This window comes from Panulirus ornatus, chromosome 12 (assembly GCF_036320965.1).
Source record: "Panulirus ornatus isolate Po-2019 chromosome 12, ASM3632096v1, whole genome shotgun sequence".
NCBI lineage: Eukaryota > Metazoa > Arthropoda > Malacostraca > Decapoda > Palinuridae > Panulirus > Panulirus ornatus.
Window position 1 is genome coordinate 23,327,702 of NC_092235.1, and position 22,573 is coordinate 23,350,274.

The window sequence follows — 22,573 nt, forward strand, 5'->3', positions numbered from 1 at the left end:
CCCGCGCATCACTTGCATTTCCCGGTAAACGGCTTGTGGCCACCAGTTGATTAGGGGGGGAGAAAGGGAGGGAGTCATCTGTGGTATCAGGAACATGGATGTGTGTGTGTGTGTGTGTGTGTGTGTGATGAGGCGTTTACCCTCAATTCTACGAACAGACGCCAGGTGGTCACTGGATGTAAATCACTTTGCGGTCGATCCCCTTCTTTGGTAGATCTAAAAGAAAATTGAAGTCGGCGTCTTTGAGCGTTTTCTTTCTTTTTTTTTTTTTTGCTGTGACATATCCTACATCAAACTTAATGTTTCCCCCTTAAGATTAAATAAACTGCATAAAGCATCAGCCACAACTATAAAAAAATAACATATATATATATATATATGAAGGTGAACTTCAGTATGAGTTTACACAATCTCATTTAACATTTAATATTTTTCTTCTAAACATGTGGCACGACATGTTTCGTGGAGGCAATCCCACCTCATCAGGTGCTGCCAGAACTCAACAAAGTTATTTCAATCCCAACATTACACTTGGTTCCCGCCGTCCAACCCCAATCACTTCAGACCAACCACAGTGTCCGCTTTGTCTGGCACTAACTGTTGTGTGGGACAGTTCGAACATAATTCGTTCTCTTCTCGTCCATTTGTCTCCTTCTTCTGTAACCCATATGACGACGTCGCAAGGGTCAAATCTGTCGCCTGGGGAAATGACAGTGACATGACCTGAACCCCGTGCCGTTTAAAGGTACATGATACAGACGAGTGGAAAAGGAAAAAAAAATTATTGCGAAGTTACATGGATTGCTTTGTGTACGGGTCACACTCCCTATTGCACCTTATCTTATACTACAAACCCACTTATATACGCTCTTATATGTCGTTATAATATAAAAATGCTAGTTCTACTATCGACCATGAAGATTTAGACTAGGAAACACGCGAAGGATCTGGGTTATCACAAAATATTAATTGTATTATGTCGAGACGACATCGGTCCAGGCCACCATGGAGGGTTTAATGGTGTAAGGTCAGGCCCGGCACGGGAGGTTTGGTGGGTACCGGTCGCCTAAAGTTCAAATTTAGTCTCCCCCCGGCATCACTTCTATATCTGTCTTCTCCCCCAACTTCCCGAACCATCACCCTCCCCGCCCCGCCCCCAACCATTGCTCCACCTCACCCTCTGTCTCACTGGGGATTTTCCCGTCTCACTCCGCTCAGTCTAAATGCAGATAGACCGTTTATGTTTAGTCTGTGAGTCATTAAAAGTTTTGGGAGGGATTTTGTGTGTGTGTGTGTGTGTGTGTGTGTGTGTGTGTGTGTGTGTGTGTGTGTGTCCTCCAAAAACTTTGTCGTTTCTTTTTTCAAGTAGGCCCAAGGGTATATCCTTGCTTCGCCCCCTTTTTTTTTTTTCTTTTTTTGCGCACATTCGTTTATTTCTGGGTTGGTGTTTACCCCTCCCCCCCTTCCTCCCTTCCTCAGTCAGCCTTGCTAACGTGTAAGAACCGTCACATGTAACCTTTCTACATATTCCTTTTCATTTTGAAGTTTTCCTTTAATTTCTGTTGCAGCTTATATATATATATATATATATATATATATATATATATATATATATATATATAGTACTTGATCGCCATTTCCCGTGTCAGCGAGATAGCGCCAGGAAACAGACGAAGAATGGCCCATGCACTCACACATACACACACACACACACACACAGATATATATATATATATATATATATATATATATATATATACATATCATAGTACTTGATCGCCATTTCCCGTGTCAGCGAGATAGCGCCAGGAAACAGACGAAGAATGGCCCATGCACTCACACATACACACACACACACACACACACAGATATATATATATATATATATATATATATATATATATATATATATATATATATATATATATATATATATATATATATATATATATATACGCCCATACACGCACAAATACATATATATACACATATACATACAGACATATACATATAGCCACAAGTACATATTCATACTACCTTGCCCTCATCCATTCCCGGCGCTACCCCGCCCCACTCCAGCATTAGATTACCCTCATTTACTGATCTTGATACACTTTCCTGATTATTACTATCCCAGTTACGACTATAACTAGCACACCCCTTCCTCACCATTCCAGCACTTCCAGGAAACTCCAGACCACAGCGACAACTTCCTGGGTTGAAATAACATCCTTCAGTGTGGCATGATCACGGGCGTCCAATGACGTGTTCTAATGACATCCATTTCGTCCATAAGCCTCACTGAGACTATCAGGGTCGGGGTTTTTTTTCTTTTTTTAAACGTTTTTTGTTGACTACCATGGTCGTTTTTTTTAAACTATTTTTCTGTTGACTATCATGGTCGTTTTTTGAACGTTTTTTCTTAAGACTAACACTATCATGGTGTTTTACATATATATATATATATATATATATATATATATATATATATATATATATATATATATATATATATATATATACCGAGTATTTTATCATCCGGACACCATATAAACCAGTTTAAAATCCGGATAGAATGCATTTCTTACACACTCTCTGTATACACCATCCGAACACTACGAATCTACTCATCCTTCTCCAAATCCTAAGCTCCATCCGGATAACGTCTCTGTATCCGGACGGGCTGGTCGAGTGATGGGTCGATCAGAGATGGCTGTGGGGTTAGTTCGGGTCGTGGGTTATGAGTGGTAAGAGAAGGAAAGGGAACTAATGGAGTCCTCATTATGAGACACACTCACACGAGTGCTGATTACTTCCTTCATCACCACCAATGCCTCCTCTGCACATCATGCGTAACGGGGTGTCTAACGCACTTACATTTTACTTTAAAAGAAGTCTTAAGTGAATGTACCTGGACGTGTGAAGTGAGGATACGTCAAAGGATTAATTTCCGGATACCTGGGACAGAAATTCCATCAACATACCCTCACAATACGTCCATGTCTTTCTTAAACACTTGGGTATATCATATATCAACCAGCAGATGGGCAAATATATATATATATATATGTGATGGTCAAAGGAAGAAGGAGAGAGAGAGAGAGAGAGAGAGAGAGAGAGAGAGAGAGAGAGAGAGAGAGAGAGAGAGAGAGAGAGAGAGAATTGACCCACATACACCTGGTCTTATGAGCATTTATATACTTCAAAAACTATGAGATATACAGGGAGGCAGCGGTGGTGTGAGTACATTACACTGAACTCGAGGTGTGAGTTTTTCTCATAAGGGAGAGGCCTCATGGTGTCAGCTGCCTTCTGCAATTCAAAGCCTTGTATCTATTGCCTTCTGCAGTGTTGCAATCCAAAAGCCTTATACATAAAATATCTATTGAAAAATATAGACTATTTGCTTATTGAAAAAATAGATATATATATATTAATGGACACAGCTCTGATTTTATTATGAGGAGAACAAACAATTATTCACATTTGAAATCAACTTGGTCATTATAATGAAAAAACTAAAAGTATTAATCATATATATATATATATATATATATATATATATATATATATATATATATATATATATATATATATATATATATATATATATCATCCTGTAAGTGAGGAATATCAAATTATACAATGAATACTATAAATATGATGATGACTGGTGAATTATGATTACATGATTATGATAATAATAATAATAATAATAATAATAATAATAATAATGATAATAACCTATAATAATGAAAATAATACATGATAATGACAATGATGACGTAATAAAAAATAATAAATAAAAATACAATGGAAATAAAACAAACCAAAATAATTCCATGAGTTAACCTCATTTATCATAACATCCTCCTCTGATCTCATGATGATCCTAGCATGATAATTATGATAATCTGATACGGCTCTTGATATGATAACTTATGATAATTATTCATATAATGAGGTTGATAAGATATCTATAATAATCCATTTAATGAAGCTTTTATAAGTCTTGATTTATGATAATTACAATCATCTGATGAGGATAAAGATATGATAACTATGATAATTCCGTAGGATAGAGATTATGATAACTATCATAATTTGATAAGAGCTCATGATGTGATAATTATTGTGATGATATGACGAGGATATAGATATGATAATCAAGATAATCACTCTAGAAGCACTTGATATCATATCAATGATAACTGATAAAGATATGGATTATGATGATGATAATCACTAGATGTAGAACCTGATATGATAACTATGATAATTAACTGATGATATAGATATGATAACTAAGATAATGATAATTAATCTATGATGATAATGATATGGTAACTGATAACTGTGATAACTGATGATAGTAATTATGAGAGGAATGAGCAGAGAATGATTATGTGTGTGTGTGTGTGTGTGTGTGTGTGTGTGTGTGTGTGTGTGTGTGTGTGTGTGTGGACTTCAGTAAGGTTGGACAAATGCGTCGTCTTTCTAAGGCAAAAACTGCAGCTAAAAAAAATTATATATATATATATATATATATATATATATATATATATATATATATATATATATATATATATATATATATATATATAATCAGTTGTAAGTTTTTTTTTTAGTTCATGAAGGCGTTTTTCTTCTATTTTGTAAGTGTAAGTGGCGCGTTTACATATTTCTCCTACTGATGTAAAAGAGGAGGTTTACGCCGTTACTGTATCGGTTTCCAGACGATTTACGCCAAGCGTTTTGAAGAGTTACGCCGAGCGTATCGTTACGTCTCGACATCTACGCCACCGTGGTTCCCGCTTACGCCCTAGTGTTTCTGTGTTGCGTATCAGCTCATCTCCTGTGTGTTTATGTTTGTGTTTACGCCATGCTTTTGTTTTTACTGAAGCGTTAAAGCACTTAACTGCGCCCCCCCCCCCCCCCACATGATTGTTTCGAGGCAATTTACGGTGTTAAACAGATAATTGTTGAAGATAAACTGAAGAAAACAAATGAATGAATATCCTTATCAACTTACACAATTACACACACACACACACACATACACACACACACACACACATACACATACACACACACGCACACACACACACACACACACACACATACACACACACACACACACACATACACACACACACACACACACACACACACACGACATGGGGGCCCCACACGAGCGAAGAACCCCCCTCCCTTGCTCTCTCCATACCAGACCGAAAAGGCCATTTACACACATCCTGAAAACCATCCAGAAACAGAGAGAGAGAGAGAGAAAGAAAGAAAGAAAGAAAGAAAGAAAGAAAGAAAGAGAAAGAAGGAAAGAAAGAAAGAGAGAGAGAGAGAGAGAGAGAGAGAGAGAGAGAGAGAGAGAGAGAGAGAGAGAGAGAGAGAGAGAGAGAGAGAGAGAGAGCCCAGACGAGAGGGAAGGAGAGGAGAAGCCCCCAGAGCTATTGTTGTTGTCGACATACAGTTAATCATCCCGCTCAAGTAATAATACCAGACAAAGGTTTTTTAATCTCGCAAGCAAGCACACTGCCAGCTTCATCTCCCCACACACACTTGATTACTCTGTGACCGGGACTGGGTGGGTAGGAGGTTTATATATATATATATATATATATATATATATATATATATATATATATATATATATATATATATATATATATTCTTTTTTTCATACTATTCGCCATTTCCCGATAAGTTCCCAAGTGCACTTTCGTGTAGTGATCACATCATCAGGGGGAGATACAAGAAATATATATATATATATATATATATATATATATATATATATATATATATATATATATGACCACCCAGACTCCTGGCCTATGTGTGGGAGGGAAGCTGGACGCACCAAGCCTCACACACACACACACACACACACATACCTGGCCTATATATACCCACGTGTGGAAGATGGCGTTACGTAGGTGTGTTTAACCTCCCCCTTCGTCCCTCCCCTTCCCCACCTTAAGTTATTTATACTCCAGCGTATCCTGACTCACCCTCATGGTTCTTAATCCTCTTTTTTTTTTTTCTATCTCTCTTTTTTCATTTCTACATTCACATCAAAACTCTCTCCCCGCCCTGTTTTATCTATGAATGAATAAAGAAAGGAAGAGATAAAGAATGGAATCAATATATATTCATATGTGCGTGTGTGTGTGTGTGTGTGGCGAGGCAGCGCCAGGAAGAAAGGCACAATGGTCCAAGCCTCACAGACAATTCCATTTTCTCTTCCACCTTGACCGCTTTCGCATGTCTTGGCTAAGCCCACTGACATCACGTTTACCCCCGTACACCACGTCGACCTAATTCATTCATTCCAATGCACGCCTCTCGTTCTCCAGAAGCCTGAGTCCCCAAACACCTCAAGAATTGTCCCTTCACTCAATTCTTCCATACCACCTTTCGGTCTTCGCTTCCCTTTCTCCGTTTATGAAAACTCTCTTCACTCATCCTCTCCACATGTCCAAACCCATTTCAGGACACCCTGGTCAAGATACCCACTCAACCCTTTCCTAACACGAAGGAAATAATCAAAACAACTTGAGCATTAAGACAACCTTGTGGAAATCAGCTCGTCAAAGTATATCTTCATGAACGACCGAAAGTGGTACCCGGAAACCATTCGGAATTTCCAACTGTCCTGCTAATTCAAGGTCACCAAAGTACAGTAGGAACACCAGTGGTTCTAAACTGGAAGTCGCACAGAAAATGTCGTCTTTGGAGAGAAATCAACGACGGTTCTAGGAAGAGTTGATAAAATCTTTGATGACAAATGAGATGGTTTCATGAGTGGTTCCAAGTAGTAGTGTCTTTCTCGTGCCATCATAATAAGACCCACTTCAAGGCAGAGATGGTTTCATGAGTGGTTCCGAACAGTGTGTCTTTCTTGTGCCATCATAATAAGACCCCCTCAAGGCCGAAGGAAAATTGAAAGCACACACAAAGGTTCAAATAGACCCTTTGAGTACGAACTGGACGGTACGGTCCTTTGACCTGACGTATAAGAATCAGGTCAAAAGGGCCAGGTCATCATACCCAAGGGGGTCGAACCACTGTCTTCAAGATGTTACTACCGTTGTACCAATCTATCTAAATTGAAATTTTGCCTGCATCTGTCGCGATCAAGTGATTGCTGGAATAACTAACTCTTCAGCCATAAAATCATATATTTCCCAAGATTTCACTATAGTTTCCTGTGAGTGAATCATCACAAGTTCATGTGGACTGAGATAAACGTGTGTGTGTGTGTGTGTGTGTGTGTAAAGCAGTCACAAATAAGTGAGCACGGCGCCATAAGTAACCACCTGGCTGCATTTCCCCCAAGGGGCTGTTAAGTAACGTAAATTGCCTCGTTTTAATCACCTGACAGCTGCTCCCAATAAACAATATCAAGGTTTCAAACCACCTCACGTGTTTCCGAGCCATCCTTACGCTAACACGGCCGCTGAAATGTCTGTATCTATACCTACGCGAGAGACGTTGGACTTCGCGTTTTGTTTGCTTGTTCAGCTGTCTTGCCCTTTGGGGGGGGAGATTGGGATTTAATCTAAAGGTAAATAACAACAAGATTATGCACGGTTCGTGTTTGTTCTACACGTCTGTCTGTCTTCATTAGCTTCAACCTGTCCCGAAGTGTGTTTTATCACTGTGGTCTTCTCGGAGGCGTGTGAGGTCTTAATGATGGTCTCACAACAGGGGTCCGTTTGTTGTGGCAGAGTCCCTCTGATTTGTCAATATATCACACCCCCAACTTGTGGTTGTTTTGCTTGTGTGTGTGTGTGTGTGTGTGTGTGTGTGTGTGTGTGTGTGTGTGTGTGTCAGATGCGTCCTTGTATGTATCCTTGCTTATATGTCCAATGCATCTGTATGTTTTTGTCCATGAACGTAGGAAGTACGTGAAAGTGAATGTTCTCCATCTTCAGTGTAGAACCTCTTGGCGTGTTTTATATCTAACCATCCATCTGCGAAGGCCATGTGCTTTTATTCATTAATCTCTCTCTCTCGCTCTCTTTCTCTCTCTTTCTGTCTTTGAACCCCTGCAAAAAAGGACGGCTGTCTTCCAATTTGTGTTTCTGTGTTGCGCCTTTATTTGGTTGAGTTTCCTGGTAGTGTTTTGAGCACCGTGAGGTCTGGCTGCCGTGTTGTGGTAGGTTATAAAAGCCTCTTGGGGCCCCTGTTGTCTGCGTCTGGGTTTATAAACTGGTTTTTCCAAAGTGAATGGGTTTATATAAGGCTTGTTGTTTCGGTGAACATATTCCCCCGTGTCACTGGGCATAAAGTCGTGTTTATGATGGAGAACAGTGATGCTTGGAAACATGGTCTGATGTAGATGATGAAGGAGGGGTGCAAGGGTGCCCCCGAGAGAGACAGAGAGATGATGATGGTGATGGTGGTGAGATGGAGAGACCTTTCACACACCTCATATGATGGCTTCTTGGCATAGTATGAGTCCGGCATGTACCAGGTGTTCTCGATCACTCTCGCTGGAGCGAGCTTCCTTCCCGTCAGCCCCCGCTCGAAGAACTTGAACCCTTCTTCGTCGATGAGGAGGTACGGGACGATGCCGTAGCAGATGGAGCGGGCGAACTCCCTCGGGATGACGGCCTGCATGTCCGACTTGGTGACCACAATGGCCATCCCCCTCTTGAACTTGCGCAGGTCCGCCTTGGCCCTGCCCGCCTGCTCGGAGTCCAGGGTCTCCAGGAACGCCTCTCCGCACCGCTGGTCGTTCATGATCTCCTGGAACAGCTCGTCCGGCAACATGGCCACGAACTTATCCGCCTCCTTCCTGTCCTCCTTGATCTGCTCGAAGATCTCGGTGGGGATGTCCTTCGACGATGCCACGTGGCGGAGGTCGAACTTCTTGTCGTTCTCGGTCTCCTCCTTGGGTTTGGCCAGGAGCATGTTGGCGTTCTTCAGCAGCTCCCTCACCTTCCTTCGGTCCTTCAGGCCCTCTGGGTTCGTCTGCAGGACCTGGAGCATCCTGGCGACTTCGGGGTCGCGCTCGGCGATCTGGTGGAGGACAATTAGCTGCCGGAGGACGGAGACGACGTCCTGGTTTTCCCGCAGGGCGTTGGGATCCGACGGCTCGGATATGAACCTCTCCAGCATGGCGGCGACCTCGACGTTCCCGGTGACGCAGACGATGCCGACGGCCTCCGTCAGGAGGACCTGGATTCGCGTGTCCGTCAGGAGGTTCTCGGGATCGACGTTGAGGAGGTGGACGATGTCGTCGATCTCTTTGTCGCACCGCTTCGTGACTACGTGGTGGATGGCCATCCTGAGGGCACGCTTGGCCTGGTCGTTCTTGCTGATGGAGTTCGTCTCCCCGAGGTGATCCACGATGTCGGTAATGAGCTGTTCGTCGTCGCCGAGGAATCCGCGAACGACGTCTCCTATGCCGTTCACCGTGGAGAGGATGTGGGTCATGGCCTCCACTTGGAGGGCCGCGATGGTCTCGTGTTCCTGGTCGCCCAGCATGATCGAGAGCTTCTTCATCTCCTTCTCTCTTCGAGCCTCGGTGATGCACAGCGAAGCCTTGATGAACTTGAGCAACACGTCGACTTTATCCGTCCCGTCGTCCGGCACTTCAACCTCCATCTTCTCGTCCTCCTCCACAGCGTCCAGCTGCACGCGGGTCTTCTTCTTCTTCTTCTTCTTCTCCGGCTGGGTCGGCTCCGGGGTCACGCCGTGGACCACGACGGTGTCCACGGCCAACTTCTTCAGCGTGGCCGAGTCTATGAGACCCTCCTCGTCCATGATGGGCGAGTGAGGGCGGGCGTCCGCCGGGTTGGTCATCAGGAGCGCCAGTTCCTCTTCGCTGACTTCGAATCCCTGGAAGGAGATCTCGAAGTCCTCGTCGATCTCGTCCGCGTCCGGCGGGACGTACTTCAACCCCTCTTCCGTCTCGATGATCGTCCCCGGGATGAACTTCGGCCCCTCGGGGCTCTCGGCCACCTGGCCCGGGACGAACCGCGGCCCGGCGTTCGTGTCCACCAGCTGACCCGGGACGAAGAGCTGCCCTTCGTCCGTGTTCATCATCTGGCCGGGGATGAACGTGGCTCCGGTCTTGGTCTGGATGATCTGACCGGGCACGAACTTGGGCCCTTCGTCCTCCACGATGACCTGGCCCGGCACGAACTTCTCGCCCTGCGCCGTCATCACGACCTGGCCCGGCACGAACTTGGGCCTCTCGCAAGTCTCCACGATCTGGCCCGGTATGAACTCCTCCCCGTGACTCGTGTTGACGACCTGGCCCGGCACGAACTTCTCCCCGTCCGCCGTCGTCATCAGCTTCCCAGGGACGAACCTCTGGACTTCGTCGCTCACCATCAGCTGCCCTGGGATGATCTTCGACTCCGGCGACACGTCCTTGGGTAGCCTCCCGGTGAGGTAGAACTGCACCGCGTCCCTGGTCTCCACCATGTCCCCGTAGAGCTTCTCGCCCGCCTGGATGGTGTCCGTGTTCGTGGGATTCACAATGAACCCGACCACGTTCCTGTCTGCGATGGCCAGCGGCTGGAGTTCCTTGTTGGGGATCAGGAGCCATTCCTTGATCTCCTTCTCCTCGAAGGGCCGGTGTTCGAACCTGACGTTACCCTCGTCGTCCTGCACCAGGTCGCCCTTGATGAACTTCTTGCCCTCCGGCGTCTCGAACGTCTTGCCGGGCACGAACGTCGGGCCCTCGATCGTGTCCATGATCTGCCCGGGTTTGAACTTGATGCCTTCCTCCGACTGGAAGGTCTGGCCGGTGACGAACTTGTCGCCCGAGGCCGTGGGCATGGTCATCCCGGGGACGAAGAGGTCGTCTCCGTAAGCATCGACCGTGACCTCCCCGGGGCAGAACTTCGGCCCGTCGTCCGTGGTGACGGTCTGACCCGCCACGAACACGGACTTCCCGTCGCCGCGATCCATCACCTGACCGGCCACGAACTTCGGCCCGTCTGGACTGTGGAATATCTGACCGGCGACGAAGTCGATCTTTTCGTCCAGGGACTTCACGCACTGGCCGGGGACGAAGTTGATCTCGCCGTTCCTGTTGATGATCGTCTGGCCCGGGACGAACTTCTTGCCCAGCGGGGTTTCCACAGTCTGGCCGGACACGAAGGACTCCTGGTCGGCCAGTTTGATGATCTGGCCGGCGACGAACTTCTTCCTGGATTCGTCCACCTCCACCAGGGCTCCCGACACGGCCGGGTCCTCTCCCTCCACGTAGTCCGCCTTGGCGACAAACTCGGCACCGTCGGTTTTCTTGACCAGGTACCCTAACTCCGCCTGTTCGATGTTGGCCGCGATCTTGGTGATGTCCTCGAAGGTCGGGATGATATTGGGGTCCTTCACGGCGCCCAGGGCTTCCCCGACGTTCTCGGTTTTCTTGAGCGCCTTGTTCTTCATCGTGTACACTAACTTTGCCACTTCCTGGGGCATCGGCAACGCCGGCCGGATGGTTTCGACGGAGGCCACGATTTCCAGGTTGGCCACGTCTTCCCTCATGACCACCTCTTCCTTGGCGACGACGGTCTCCGCGACCTCCACGGGGTCGATCCACTCCTCGTGGGGGAAGCTCTCCCAGTCGAAGCCGGAGCTCTCGGCCTCCTCCGCCGCGTGCCAGTCGAAGCCCGACGACACGACGGTGAGCTTGATCGAGGAGACCTGGGCCTGCATGATGTCGGCGAGCATCCGCTCATACTGCAGCTGCTCATCTTGGAGCTTCTTGGCGTCCACCGCGGGGAGGAGGATGGCCTTGTTCTCTGCTTGGTCCCTCATCATCGCCTCCATTTTGGCCAACTTCTCCGCCCTCTGCTTCGCGTTGAACTTGACCCTGGGTTTGTTGAAGGCCGGCTTGACGGTGTCCCTGAGTTCTTCAGCTTCAGCCTTGGCGTCGAGGGCTTCGAAGCGCTTCTTCCTGGCCATGGTGTTGGCCTTCCTCTTGTTCCTTTCGTTTAGGATCTTCTGCTGCTCCTCCAGGACCTCCTTGCTCTGTCCCTCTCCGTAGAAGAGGTCCTCCCTCTCGTCCACCTCGGAGAACCTGAGGGTTCGGAGGTCCATCTTGACGATGCGCCCTTGTCTGATCTTGACGTTGACGAACTTGCAGTCCTTGCTCATGGAGACGCTCTCGAGCTCGCCCGTCTTGATGGCCTCTTCCATCTCCGGGGGCACGACCAGGTTCATCCTCGGCTCGGAGAGGCGGTACACGAACTCCCGCTCGGCCTCAGGCCGTTTCTTGAGCTTGAGTTTCATCTTCTTAAGCACCTCCTCCAGGTGGGGGAAACCCTTCTCGTTTTCCTTCGTCTTCTCGAACACGGGTCGCACGAAGAGCAGGCTCTCATGCTTGGTGATCTTGCATCCCTCGATGCCGTCGAAGGTGATCGGCTTGCCGAAGGCGATGACAGGAGTGAACTTGTGGATCTCCGAGGCTTTCCCGGTGATCTTGCATAGTTTCTTGGCCTCGGCGGGCGTGATGGGCGGGAGGAGGGGGAAGTAACAGGGTCTTGGCAGGTTCCGGGCGCAGCCGGTGATACGACAGAAGGTCGTCATCTTCTCCGTTAACTGTGTGGGATCTCTTCCTTCGTGGAACAGGACTGGCAAAATGTTTTCTCTCACCACTGTGGATGACGGAACCTCTTCATGGAGGGAAAGGGCTTGGGGTGGTGGGGGGGTTAGACCCTTTTTCTTTGTTTACAACGAAAGATCACAAGCATAAATATACCTTACAACAATATTCTCACTGATCTTTGACACACCACTTCTTTTTTTTCTCTTTCTTTCTTGTTAGGGGTGATGGTGGGTGGGTGGGTGTGGGTGCGTGTGCAAACACCAACTGCAGCGACCCCCCCTTTCAAAACCTTCCCCTTTTCGTCATCCTATGACACTCATGGCTTCGTTCTGAACCCCCGTCACACACCGTGAACGCTGGGAGCGACACACCATCACCGTTTCTCCCACACACACACACTCCACGGAAAAAAAAATAATAATAGTAATAATGATAATCACTGTCTCTCGCGAAGGTCGAATGGGCCAGACAACGAAGGCTCTTTTTACATGCCTCGTCGAAAGAGAGAGAAAGAGAGAGAGAGATGGAAGCCCTTTCCCCCTCGCCACAACTTCGGCTACGCCTCCTCCTCCACCAGCAACGCTAACCAAGAGAGAACCCCAGAGGCGCCTGTTACATGTTCCGTGAGCGGAAGATGCGGGTGCGGGGCGCCAACTGGCCAGCCAGACCCGGGCACTGGTGGCTCCATAGCCGGCACCCCACGAGACTAGCGGACCCCGCCGGCCCAGAGAGACTTGGCACCACACACACACACACACACACACACACACACGCACATCCACCCATCCCTCCCGCCATACTTGTCTCTGCCACCACCGCCACCGCACAGTTATCCCGACACTACCACACCACCACACTGTCCGGACCGACCACCACTACCACCACACTACCATCCTAGTGCCACCACAACCACCACATTGCCTTGACCTGGTTCGCCACGCACCACAGTGGGACCACAGATACTACACTATATACCAAGGTCCTGTCGCAGTGCCCAGTGTGTGTGTGTGTCTCTTAACCACCGCCACCACCACAGTGTCTTAACCCTCACTACCACACTGCATACGACAACACTACTGGATACCAGACTTCACCATCCCCTCCCCCTCCGTAAATCACCATCGAGACCACTCTACCACCCACCTACGCTGCCCTGGGAGCACCACAAACTACCACGCTGTCCTGGTGACCTTCGTCAGGCTACCACACCGCCCTACCACAGAGAACGAGGAAAGCAGGAGCCCTTTGGTCTAAACCATCTACACCAATACCCTGACCCCAAACAGGGGCGCCCCTGCTGGCGTCGTGACCCGACCAGAACCCGTACAACCATCGTGAGTGACCATCAGAACGCATACCAACGTAGCGAGTGACCCCGATCAGAACGCCAGCCACCACAGTGACCCTATCAGAACGCCAACCACCACAGTGACCCAATGAGAACGCCAACCACCACAGTGACCCAATGAGAACGCCAACCACCACAGTGACCCAATGAGAACGCCAACCACCACAGTGACCCAATGAGAACGCCAACCACAACAGTGACCCAATGAGAACGCCAACCACCACAGTGACCCAATGAGAACGCCAACCACAACAGTGACCCAATGAGAACGCCAACCACCACAGTGACCCAATGAGAACGCCAACCACAACAGTGACCCAATGAGAACGCCAACCACCACAGTGACCCAATGAGAACGCCAACCACCACAGTGACCCAATCAGAACGCCAACCACCACAGTGACCCAATGAGAACGCCAACCAACATAATGACCCCGATCAGAACGCGTATCTGAACATAGTGACCTGACGAAACCAAGAACCCTTCCTTCCTCACCAACGTATAACCACAGTCGTACACATGACTACCACCACCACCTAATAACACAGTACGATGCGCCTCAACTTGAAACAGTAATAGGTGAAGTGTAATAACGCCTCGAAAGGGGAACCATCTTTAAACAAGATTGATAAATATGTAATCATCACATAAAGGAAGACAAGGAAAGGACACACACACACAGAGCCGACCATAGCGAAATGGTTTGAAGTAAACAGCACACTTTGCTCGTGGTAATGGAGCTTGGAAGAATAGATTTCTGTAATGTCTCTTAGGATCGAGAGTGTACCTACCTAGTTACCATCCTATCTACGAGTACAAACGACCGGATTTGGGCCATAAGGCAACACAAGCGGCGCGTAGGTATCACCGCAAATGTATACTCCTGAACAGACAGCACTTTGCTGCCAAGTGCAATACATCGCTGTCAAATGTGGGGCTCATCTGAAACATAGTTTTTTTTTTTAAACCATTTCTTTATTCTTAAGACGTTTCTTTACTCACTCCTAATGCGTTGTCTTGTTCAAGTCTGACACGACGCTAAACGTGCGCTCCAAAATATCTCTCTCTTTCTGCTGGCCACACTTATATTTGTGCTTCGCGTCTGGTTCCATGCATCCCAAGATATAATAATATAATAAATATTTCTTCACTCCTCTCTCTCTCTCTCTCTCTCTCTCTCTCTCTCTCTCTCTCTCTCATATATATATATATTCCTTACGTACGCAACCATGCACGTGTATGATTGTCATGTCACACCCCCTCATCTTCCTCTCATCTTCTACCATGCTATCCTTCCAATCTAGTCTTCTCCTTCCATCCATCTGTATGTGCGCACACACGCGCGCCATGGGAAGTGAAACCAGCATGGACAGTGAGGCATGGCATGAGGGAATACTGGACGAAAATCAAACGAGCTGGGTGACAGATGAACGCCTTGAGGATGTCAACGAAACAATGTGATGAAAAAATAATAATAATATTCTAAAGAGACATTGAAGATGATGCAACAATGCAAGCTCAAAACATCGGGTCTCGAGCCTGCAACGGAGTGTGGTGGGGAGTAGACATGAAGACGAGACACGAAGGAAAGATAGACAAGGATAGAATAAATGAGAGAAAAAAATGAAGAGTTATGAAATGTTAGTTCAAAAAGGAATATATATATATATATATATATATATATATATATATCTGGTAGGCAACGATGATTTAGACAGATGGGGAAACAAGACACTAGAAAATGTATTTTAGGTCTTGCAGCCCCTTTGTCTTAAGGGCGCTTATAGCACGGCCTCCGTCTTGGCTTATATGTCCTTGCTACTGGTAAAACCCCGACTCGATCACCTCTCACCGTTTTCTAATTCTTTGTTCTCTCGCGATATATATATATATATATATATATATATATATATATATATATATATATATATATATATATATATATATATATATATATATATATCATCCTTCCCTGTTTCACATGTTCTCTCTTTTGTCCCATTTTCTTTCCTGCTTCTATGTCTTCTGCACATGAGCTTCCCATTCTCTGTTTTCTCTCTAACATTCTCTTCCATTTCTTCTCTTTCTCTGCTTCTCCCTTACATTCCCTCATTAACTCTTCTACTCCCCGTTTTCTTTCCCCTCTCCTTCTACCTCTTTCACTACCTCTTCCGGTTTCTTTCCACTCGTCAATCCATCTACTTCACTACCTCCTGTTTTCTTCTCTCTCTCTCTCTCTCTCTCTCTCTCTCTCTCTCTCTCTCTCTCTCTCTCTCTCTCTCTCTCTCATTTCCTCATTTCGTCCCTCCCCCCTCCCTCCTCCTCTCCCCTCTCCCTCCTCAATTTCTTTTCCCCTTCGCCATAAACGACCGGGATAAAAAGGGTGTGGGTGAAGGGGTGGGAGGGAGGGGGAAAGGGGGGGAGGAGGGCGGAGCGGAGCTGAAGGAGGGAGGGTTGGGTAGGTGGGGGGAGGGGAGGAGGGCGGAGCGGAGCTGAAGGAGGGAGGGTTGGGGGGGTGGGGGAGGGGGGAGGGAGGGGCGAGGATGTGACCCGGAGGGAAGAGAAAAAAAAATAACCTGACATCAAAGACGACCGATTGGCGCATCTGCCCTGGGGGAGGGATGGGAGAGTGGGAGGGGGGGAGGGGGAGGGAGGTGCATAAGGGGGGGGGGACTGGGGCTAGGGCTGGGGAGGAGGGGAGGGAGAGAAGGCGGAGGTTGTGCCGGAAGATGTCGATGGGGGAGAGGAGAGAGGAGGGGAGGAGGGGGAGAGGAGGAGGAGAGGGGTGCGAAGGCGGAGACAAAGGGAGGGGAGGAAAGGTCTCCCACGCCCGCAGGGAGGAAGAAGGGAGACAAGGGGTGAGGGGAGGAGGTTAGGGGAGGAGCTTATGATGGAGGTGATTGAAAGCTCCCCTTCTCCCCACCCACCATGTCAACATTTGATGGGTGTGTGGGGAGAGAGAGAGAGAGGCCCCCCCTGGCAACAACAGGTGTCCCTCGCTTTGGGGGAAGGATATATATACTCCCCCATCTCTGGGGAGATTCTCCTGTGGGAGGTAAAATAAAGGAGGGGAGAACCCAACACACGGCTCTGGAATGCACCACGTCAGTCAATCACCTCCACTCTAACTACCTAACTACCCGTCTTAGACCATCCGCCGCCCCCCCCCCCTCGATACCCCCTATACCCGTGCGCCACCCCACACACACCCCACACACACACGACCCCCCCTCTCCTTCCTTCCCCAACCTCCCACTCCCACCCACACTACATGGGCACGTTCACCTCACCTTTCCCCCTAAAACCAGCCAGTGTTATTCACGATCTATACAGTTATTCGTTGGTCATCAGACGCGTCCTTACGTTACATTCACTAACCATCGCGTACGACGGCGCGCGCCTCTCTCTCTCTCTCTCTCTCTCTCTCTCTCTCTCTCTCTCTCTCTCTCTCTCTCTCTCTCTCTCTCTCTCTCTCTTAACTGCTGTTGACCAGATGATCGTAATAACCGAACAGGTCAAGCCTAGTCATTGTAATTGGACCTGTCAGTGACCTCCCTGCAACCAGTTTTCCTCTCTCTCTCTCTCTCTCTCTCTCTCTCTCTCTCTCTCTCTCTCTCTCTCTCTCTCTCTCTCGCCCATGACCCCAACCTGTACTGTGAAGGGATGTCCTCTCTGGGGTATTCTTTGGGGCCTTTTGGACCACTCTTGGGGGGCTTTTTTGTGGACCCCTCTGGGGGGCTTTTCCCACCACTCTGGGGGGAGGTTTTTATCGACCCTCTTTAGGATTTTCTCTGGGGGGGACCACTCTGGGGGGGGTTTCTTAACCTCGATGCCGAACAAATCAAAGGTGTATTGAACCTCCTCAACATTTTGGTTTGGCCCCCCCGGCCTCGCGTGCCATGGGTAGAGATAGCTCAAATTTTGGCAAGGCGCTGCCCCCAGGCGCGCGCGTGCACACGTGTGTGTGTGTGTGTGTGTGTGTGTGTGTGTGTGTCTCGCAATACTTACGATGTCTTGCCCTTCCCGTTACAACGATTTCCCCCTCCCCCCATCTCCCTTACCTCCCCCCCCCCTCCAGTCGTTCCCCGAACACGACCATCCAACCCCCCTTCCCCCCCACACCCCCTGAATTGACTGCCCTCCCCGCCTTAACTGCCAAATACCTTTAGACACATGTGCTATACACCCTACTGGTGCTATGCATCTAAGTAAGTGCTATATACACTACTGGTACTATACACCCTACTGGTGCTATGCTTCTAAGTACGTGCTATATACACTACTGGTGCTATACACCCTACTGGTGCTATGCTTCTAAGTACGTGCTATACACCCTACTGGTGCTATGCTTCTAAGTACGTGCTATACACCCTACTGGTGCTATGCATGATATGGTTTCCCCTCCTCATGGCTACGAGCTATGACTCCAAACAACTTTCCTCCCAAAGCTCTGCAATTAATGCGATACTTGCTATATACATTCGTGTGTTTATATAGGTCAGCCAAACTGTACTCAGTAGGGTTACGACTATACACACTCAGCTGTAAGGGGGTTTAGGTGCCTTTCCTCCGTTTTCGGACATTCTCTCTCTCTCTCTCTCTCTCTCTCTCTCTCTCTCTCTCTCTCTCTCTCTCTCTCTCTCTCTCTCAAAAAGCAAACGCAAGATAGAAATCATCAATATGGTGACATAAACCAATAAACCTCATATCCGTATGACACGTATCTTACTTACAAATCATTAAAATATATAAAGAACTTGAGGTGGAAAAAAAAAGAAACAGAAAACGTGGTGAGCAACTTAAGGTAAAACAGAAAACGTGGTGAACAACTTAAGGTAAAAAACAGAAAACGTGGTGAACAACTTGAGGAAAAAAAAGAAACAGAAAACGTGGTGAACATCTTAAGGTATAAAACAGAAAACGTGGTGAACAAGTTAAAAAAAAAAAAGAGAAAACGTGGTGAACATCTTAAGGTATAAACAGACAACGTGGTAAACATCTTAAGTTAAAAAAAATAAAACAGAAAACATGGTGAATATCTGAAGGTATAAAAAGAAAACGTGGTGAACATCTTAAGGTATAAACAGAAAACGTGGTGAACATCTTAAGGTGAAAAAAAAAGAAACAGAAAACGTGGTGAACAGCTGAATAATATGAGTGGGATCTGGGTGGATGATTAGCGAGTTGTTCACGTTAAAAGACTGAATAAATATTCGACAGCTGAGCCCAATAATGTAAACAGGAAGAGAGGAATAAATGTTTTGCCAAAGTGGAGTTCGGGAGGAGGAGGAGGAGGAGGAGGAGGAGGAGGAGGAGGAGGAGGAGGAGGAGGAGGAGGAGGAGGAGAAGAAGAAGAAGAAGAAGAAGAAGAAGAAGAAGAAGAAGAGGAGGAGAAGGAGAAGAGGAGGAGGAGGAGGAGGAGGAGGAGAAGAGGAGGAGGAGAAGAAGAAGAAGAAGATGAAGAAGAAGAAGGAGAAGAGGAAGAAGAAGAAGAAGAAGAAATCCAGAGGACGCAGGGAACGCACGCACGTACACACAAACAACCAGAGCACACACATTCGAACCCTTACCCACACACACACACACACACACAGACGTACGATCAGTCAACTCGTTTACAGGATAACGAGAGAGCGAGACGCGCGTCCTCGGGTAACGAGAGGCACGTCAATCGGAGGGAACGCGGGTCGCAAGCCGTCGTGCTGTGCGATTCCCAAAATACGAGAAGCGGTTGAGTGCATGTGTGCGGGTCGTGACGTCAGTGTGTATAAGGTGTGTGTGTGACACCATCTCTGGCTTGCAGTATATGGTGTATTACAACTGTAAATATATCATAAAATATAATATAAGGTGTTTGGCCTTTAAACTGCTGTATAAGGGGTCTGACACCATCTCTGGACCACAGTATAAGGTATCTGACACCCCCACTGGACCACAATATAAGGGTATCTGACACCCTCACTGGACCACAGTATAAGGTATCTGACACCCTCACTGGACCACAATATAAGGGTATCTGACACCCTCACTGGACCACAATATAAGGTATCTGACACCCCCACTGGACCACAATATAAGGGTATCTGACACCCCCACTGGACCACAATATAAGGTATCTGACACCCTCACTGGACCACAATATAAGGGTATCTGACACCCCCACTGGACCACAATATAAGGGTATCTGACACCCTCACTGGACCACAATATAAGGTATCTGACACCCCCACTGGACCACAATATAAGGGTATCTGACACCCCCACTGGACCACAATATAAGGGTATCTGACACCCTCACTGGACCACAATATAAGGTATCTGACACCCCCACTGGACCACAATATAAGGGTATCTGACACCCCCACTGGACCACAATATAAGGGTATCTGACACCCTCACTGGACCACAATATAAGGGTATCTGACACCCCCACTGGACCACAATATACGGTATCTGACATCAATCGCTGGACTGAAGTATAAGGTCTGTGACATCATCAATGGACTCCAGATATATAAGGCATCGAACACCATCTCACACGAGGGTATGAGTGGATCGTCTGGGGAAAAGACATTTAATATAAGGTATATGACCCCATCTCCCACCCCAGCGGATATATAAATATACCATTATGGACCTACGTGGTATATCGGTTAGCGTTCATGACCATGACGCATTCATGGGCACCCCCCCGGCTCACGGGTCGAGAGGGTATGGGTTCGAATCCTAGTAGTTGCGCGGCAGGTGGGGGTCGTCCCACAGTCAACCCAGCTGTTCATCCCCTGAATTCATTCATTCCTCGAAACTTTCTCTCTCCCTCGATTTTTCGCTACCGTACTCCTCTCTAGCCCGAGGCACCGTCCCCCTCCTACGCCCTAAACCCAGCCATATAACGCAACACATTTATTTCTTCTGTAACAAACACCAATTTCATTTTTTCCTTTTGTTCCCAATTTATTCCGACGATAAAAGAAACAAGAATAACCCTATTTTTTTCCCCTCCTCTCCTCCTCCTTCTTGAAGGTATAATCAAGAATATGTCACAAAAAAATAGTAAGATCTAATTACCATCTCCCCCCCTCCCTCCCTTCCTCCCTTCCTCCACACAAAAAATAATAATAATAATAATGAGAAGATACAAAGGGAACAACCACACGCCAATTTCGGTCTCGCTTCGTTCGTAAGGCGTCTCGCTCGCGTCCCTTCTGTAATCTGAGGACGACAAACAACGGTGGTGGTGGTGGCGGAAGAGAAAAAAGAAAAAAGAAAAAAAAAGAAAAAAAAAAACGAAAAAAAAAACGACCGTCTTTAAATAAACGCTACTTTCTTTTAAGCACATTTATCCTCCGGTCAACTAACCAGGGTGAGAGAGAGAGAGAGAGAGAGAGAGAGAGAGAGAGAGAGAGAGAGAGAGAGAGAGAGAGAGAGAGAGAGAAGGGGGGGCGCCCGGGCGTCCATTTTCTAAAAATATATTGGGGGGGGGGGAAGAAGTGTATTTATATATGTATGTATTCTCTCTCTCTCTCTCTCTCTCTCTCTCTCTCTCTCTCTCTCTCTCTCTCTCTCTCTCTCTCTCTCGTGTGGCGGAACCCAACACCCTGGGCCCAGCCTCGCCTGACCGCGCACCAACACGGAAAACGGGGGATACCCCCATACACTCACCCCCCCCCCCCCAGGAATTACGCAATAGTACCTTTCCTCAAATGTATATAATTACGCAATAGTACCTTTCCTCAAATGTATATAATTGCGCAATAGTACATTTCCTCAAATGTATATAATTACGCAATAGTACCTTTCCTCAAATGTATATAATTACGCAATAGTACCTTTCCTCAAATGTATATGATTACGTAATAGTACCTTTCCTCAAATGTATATAATTACGCAATAGTACCTTCCCCGAGTATTGTTTATATAGACTACGATATACAAAGAATATAAACCCCAATACAGCAGAGCTTTAGTGATGTAAACAACACTGTTTTTCAAATCGCATAACGAAATCATGTAAATCCAGTGATGTATATGTAAATCCAATGACATATATATAAATCCAGTGATATATGTAAATCCAGTGAGATCTGTACATCCATTGATATATCTAAATCCAGTGACATATATAAATCCAGTGATATATATGTAAATCCTGATATATGTAAATCCTGTGATATATATAAATCCGGATTATTATGTAAATCCAGGGATATATATGTAAATCCAGTGATATATATGTAAATCCAGCGACTTATGTAAATCCATTGATACATATAAATCCAGTGATATATATAAATCCAGATATATAAGTAAATCCAGTGACATATGTATATCCATACATATATGTATATCCAGTGATATATGTAAATCTACCTCGCCTCAACCTATCGTATTATAACCCCCCCCCCCTTCATCATTCACACCTCGTTATGTACAGCAATCATGTAGTTAGGTTGAGTATTAAGATCTATGCCTTGATGGCCATCGGACACACAACGGCCACTGTAACCAGTACGACTTGTTAGCTTGTTATCTCTCGACCTTGAAGGTCGAAAGGTGAGATAAAGGGGAGGGGAGGGGTGGGGGGGGGAGGGGAAAAAAGGGCCTGATATTTTAAGAAAAAGGAAAAAAAAAAATG

The 22,573-nt window shown here is 46.9% G+C and overlaps 2 protein-coding genes across 4 annotated transcripts in view; both read right to left on the reverse strand.

The window, feature by feature from the left end:
• Positions 1–22,573, reverse strand: part of LOC139751858 (protein Obscurin-like) — a 318,529-nt gene that overhangs the window by 225,440 nt on the left and 70,516 nt on the right. The gene's annotated exons all lie outside the window — the stretch shown is intronic.
• On the reverse strand, positions 6,055–13,363 carry LOC139751860 (uncharacterized). The gene has a single exon (XM_071667500.1). The coding sequence runs from the start codon at positions 12,568–12,570 to the stop codon at positions 8,257–8,259; it is 4,314 nt and encodes a 1,437-aa protein (XP_071523601.1). The 5' UTR covers positions 12,571–13,363; the 3' UTR covers positions 6,055–8,256.

Bases quoted from the DNA above. Each gene is read 5' to 3' on its own strand.
- LOC139751860 (XM_071667500.1), bottom strand. From the start codon at position 12,570: ATGACGACCTTCTGTCGTATCACCGGCTGCGCCCGGAACCTGCCAAGA.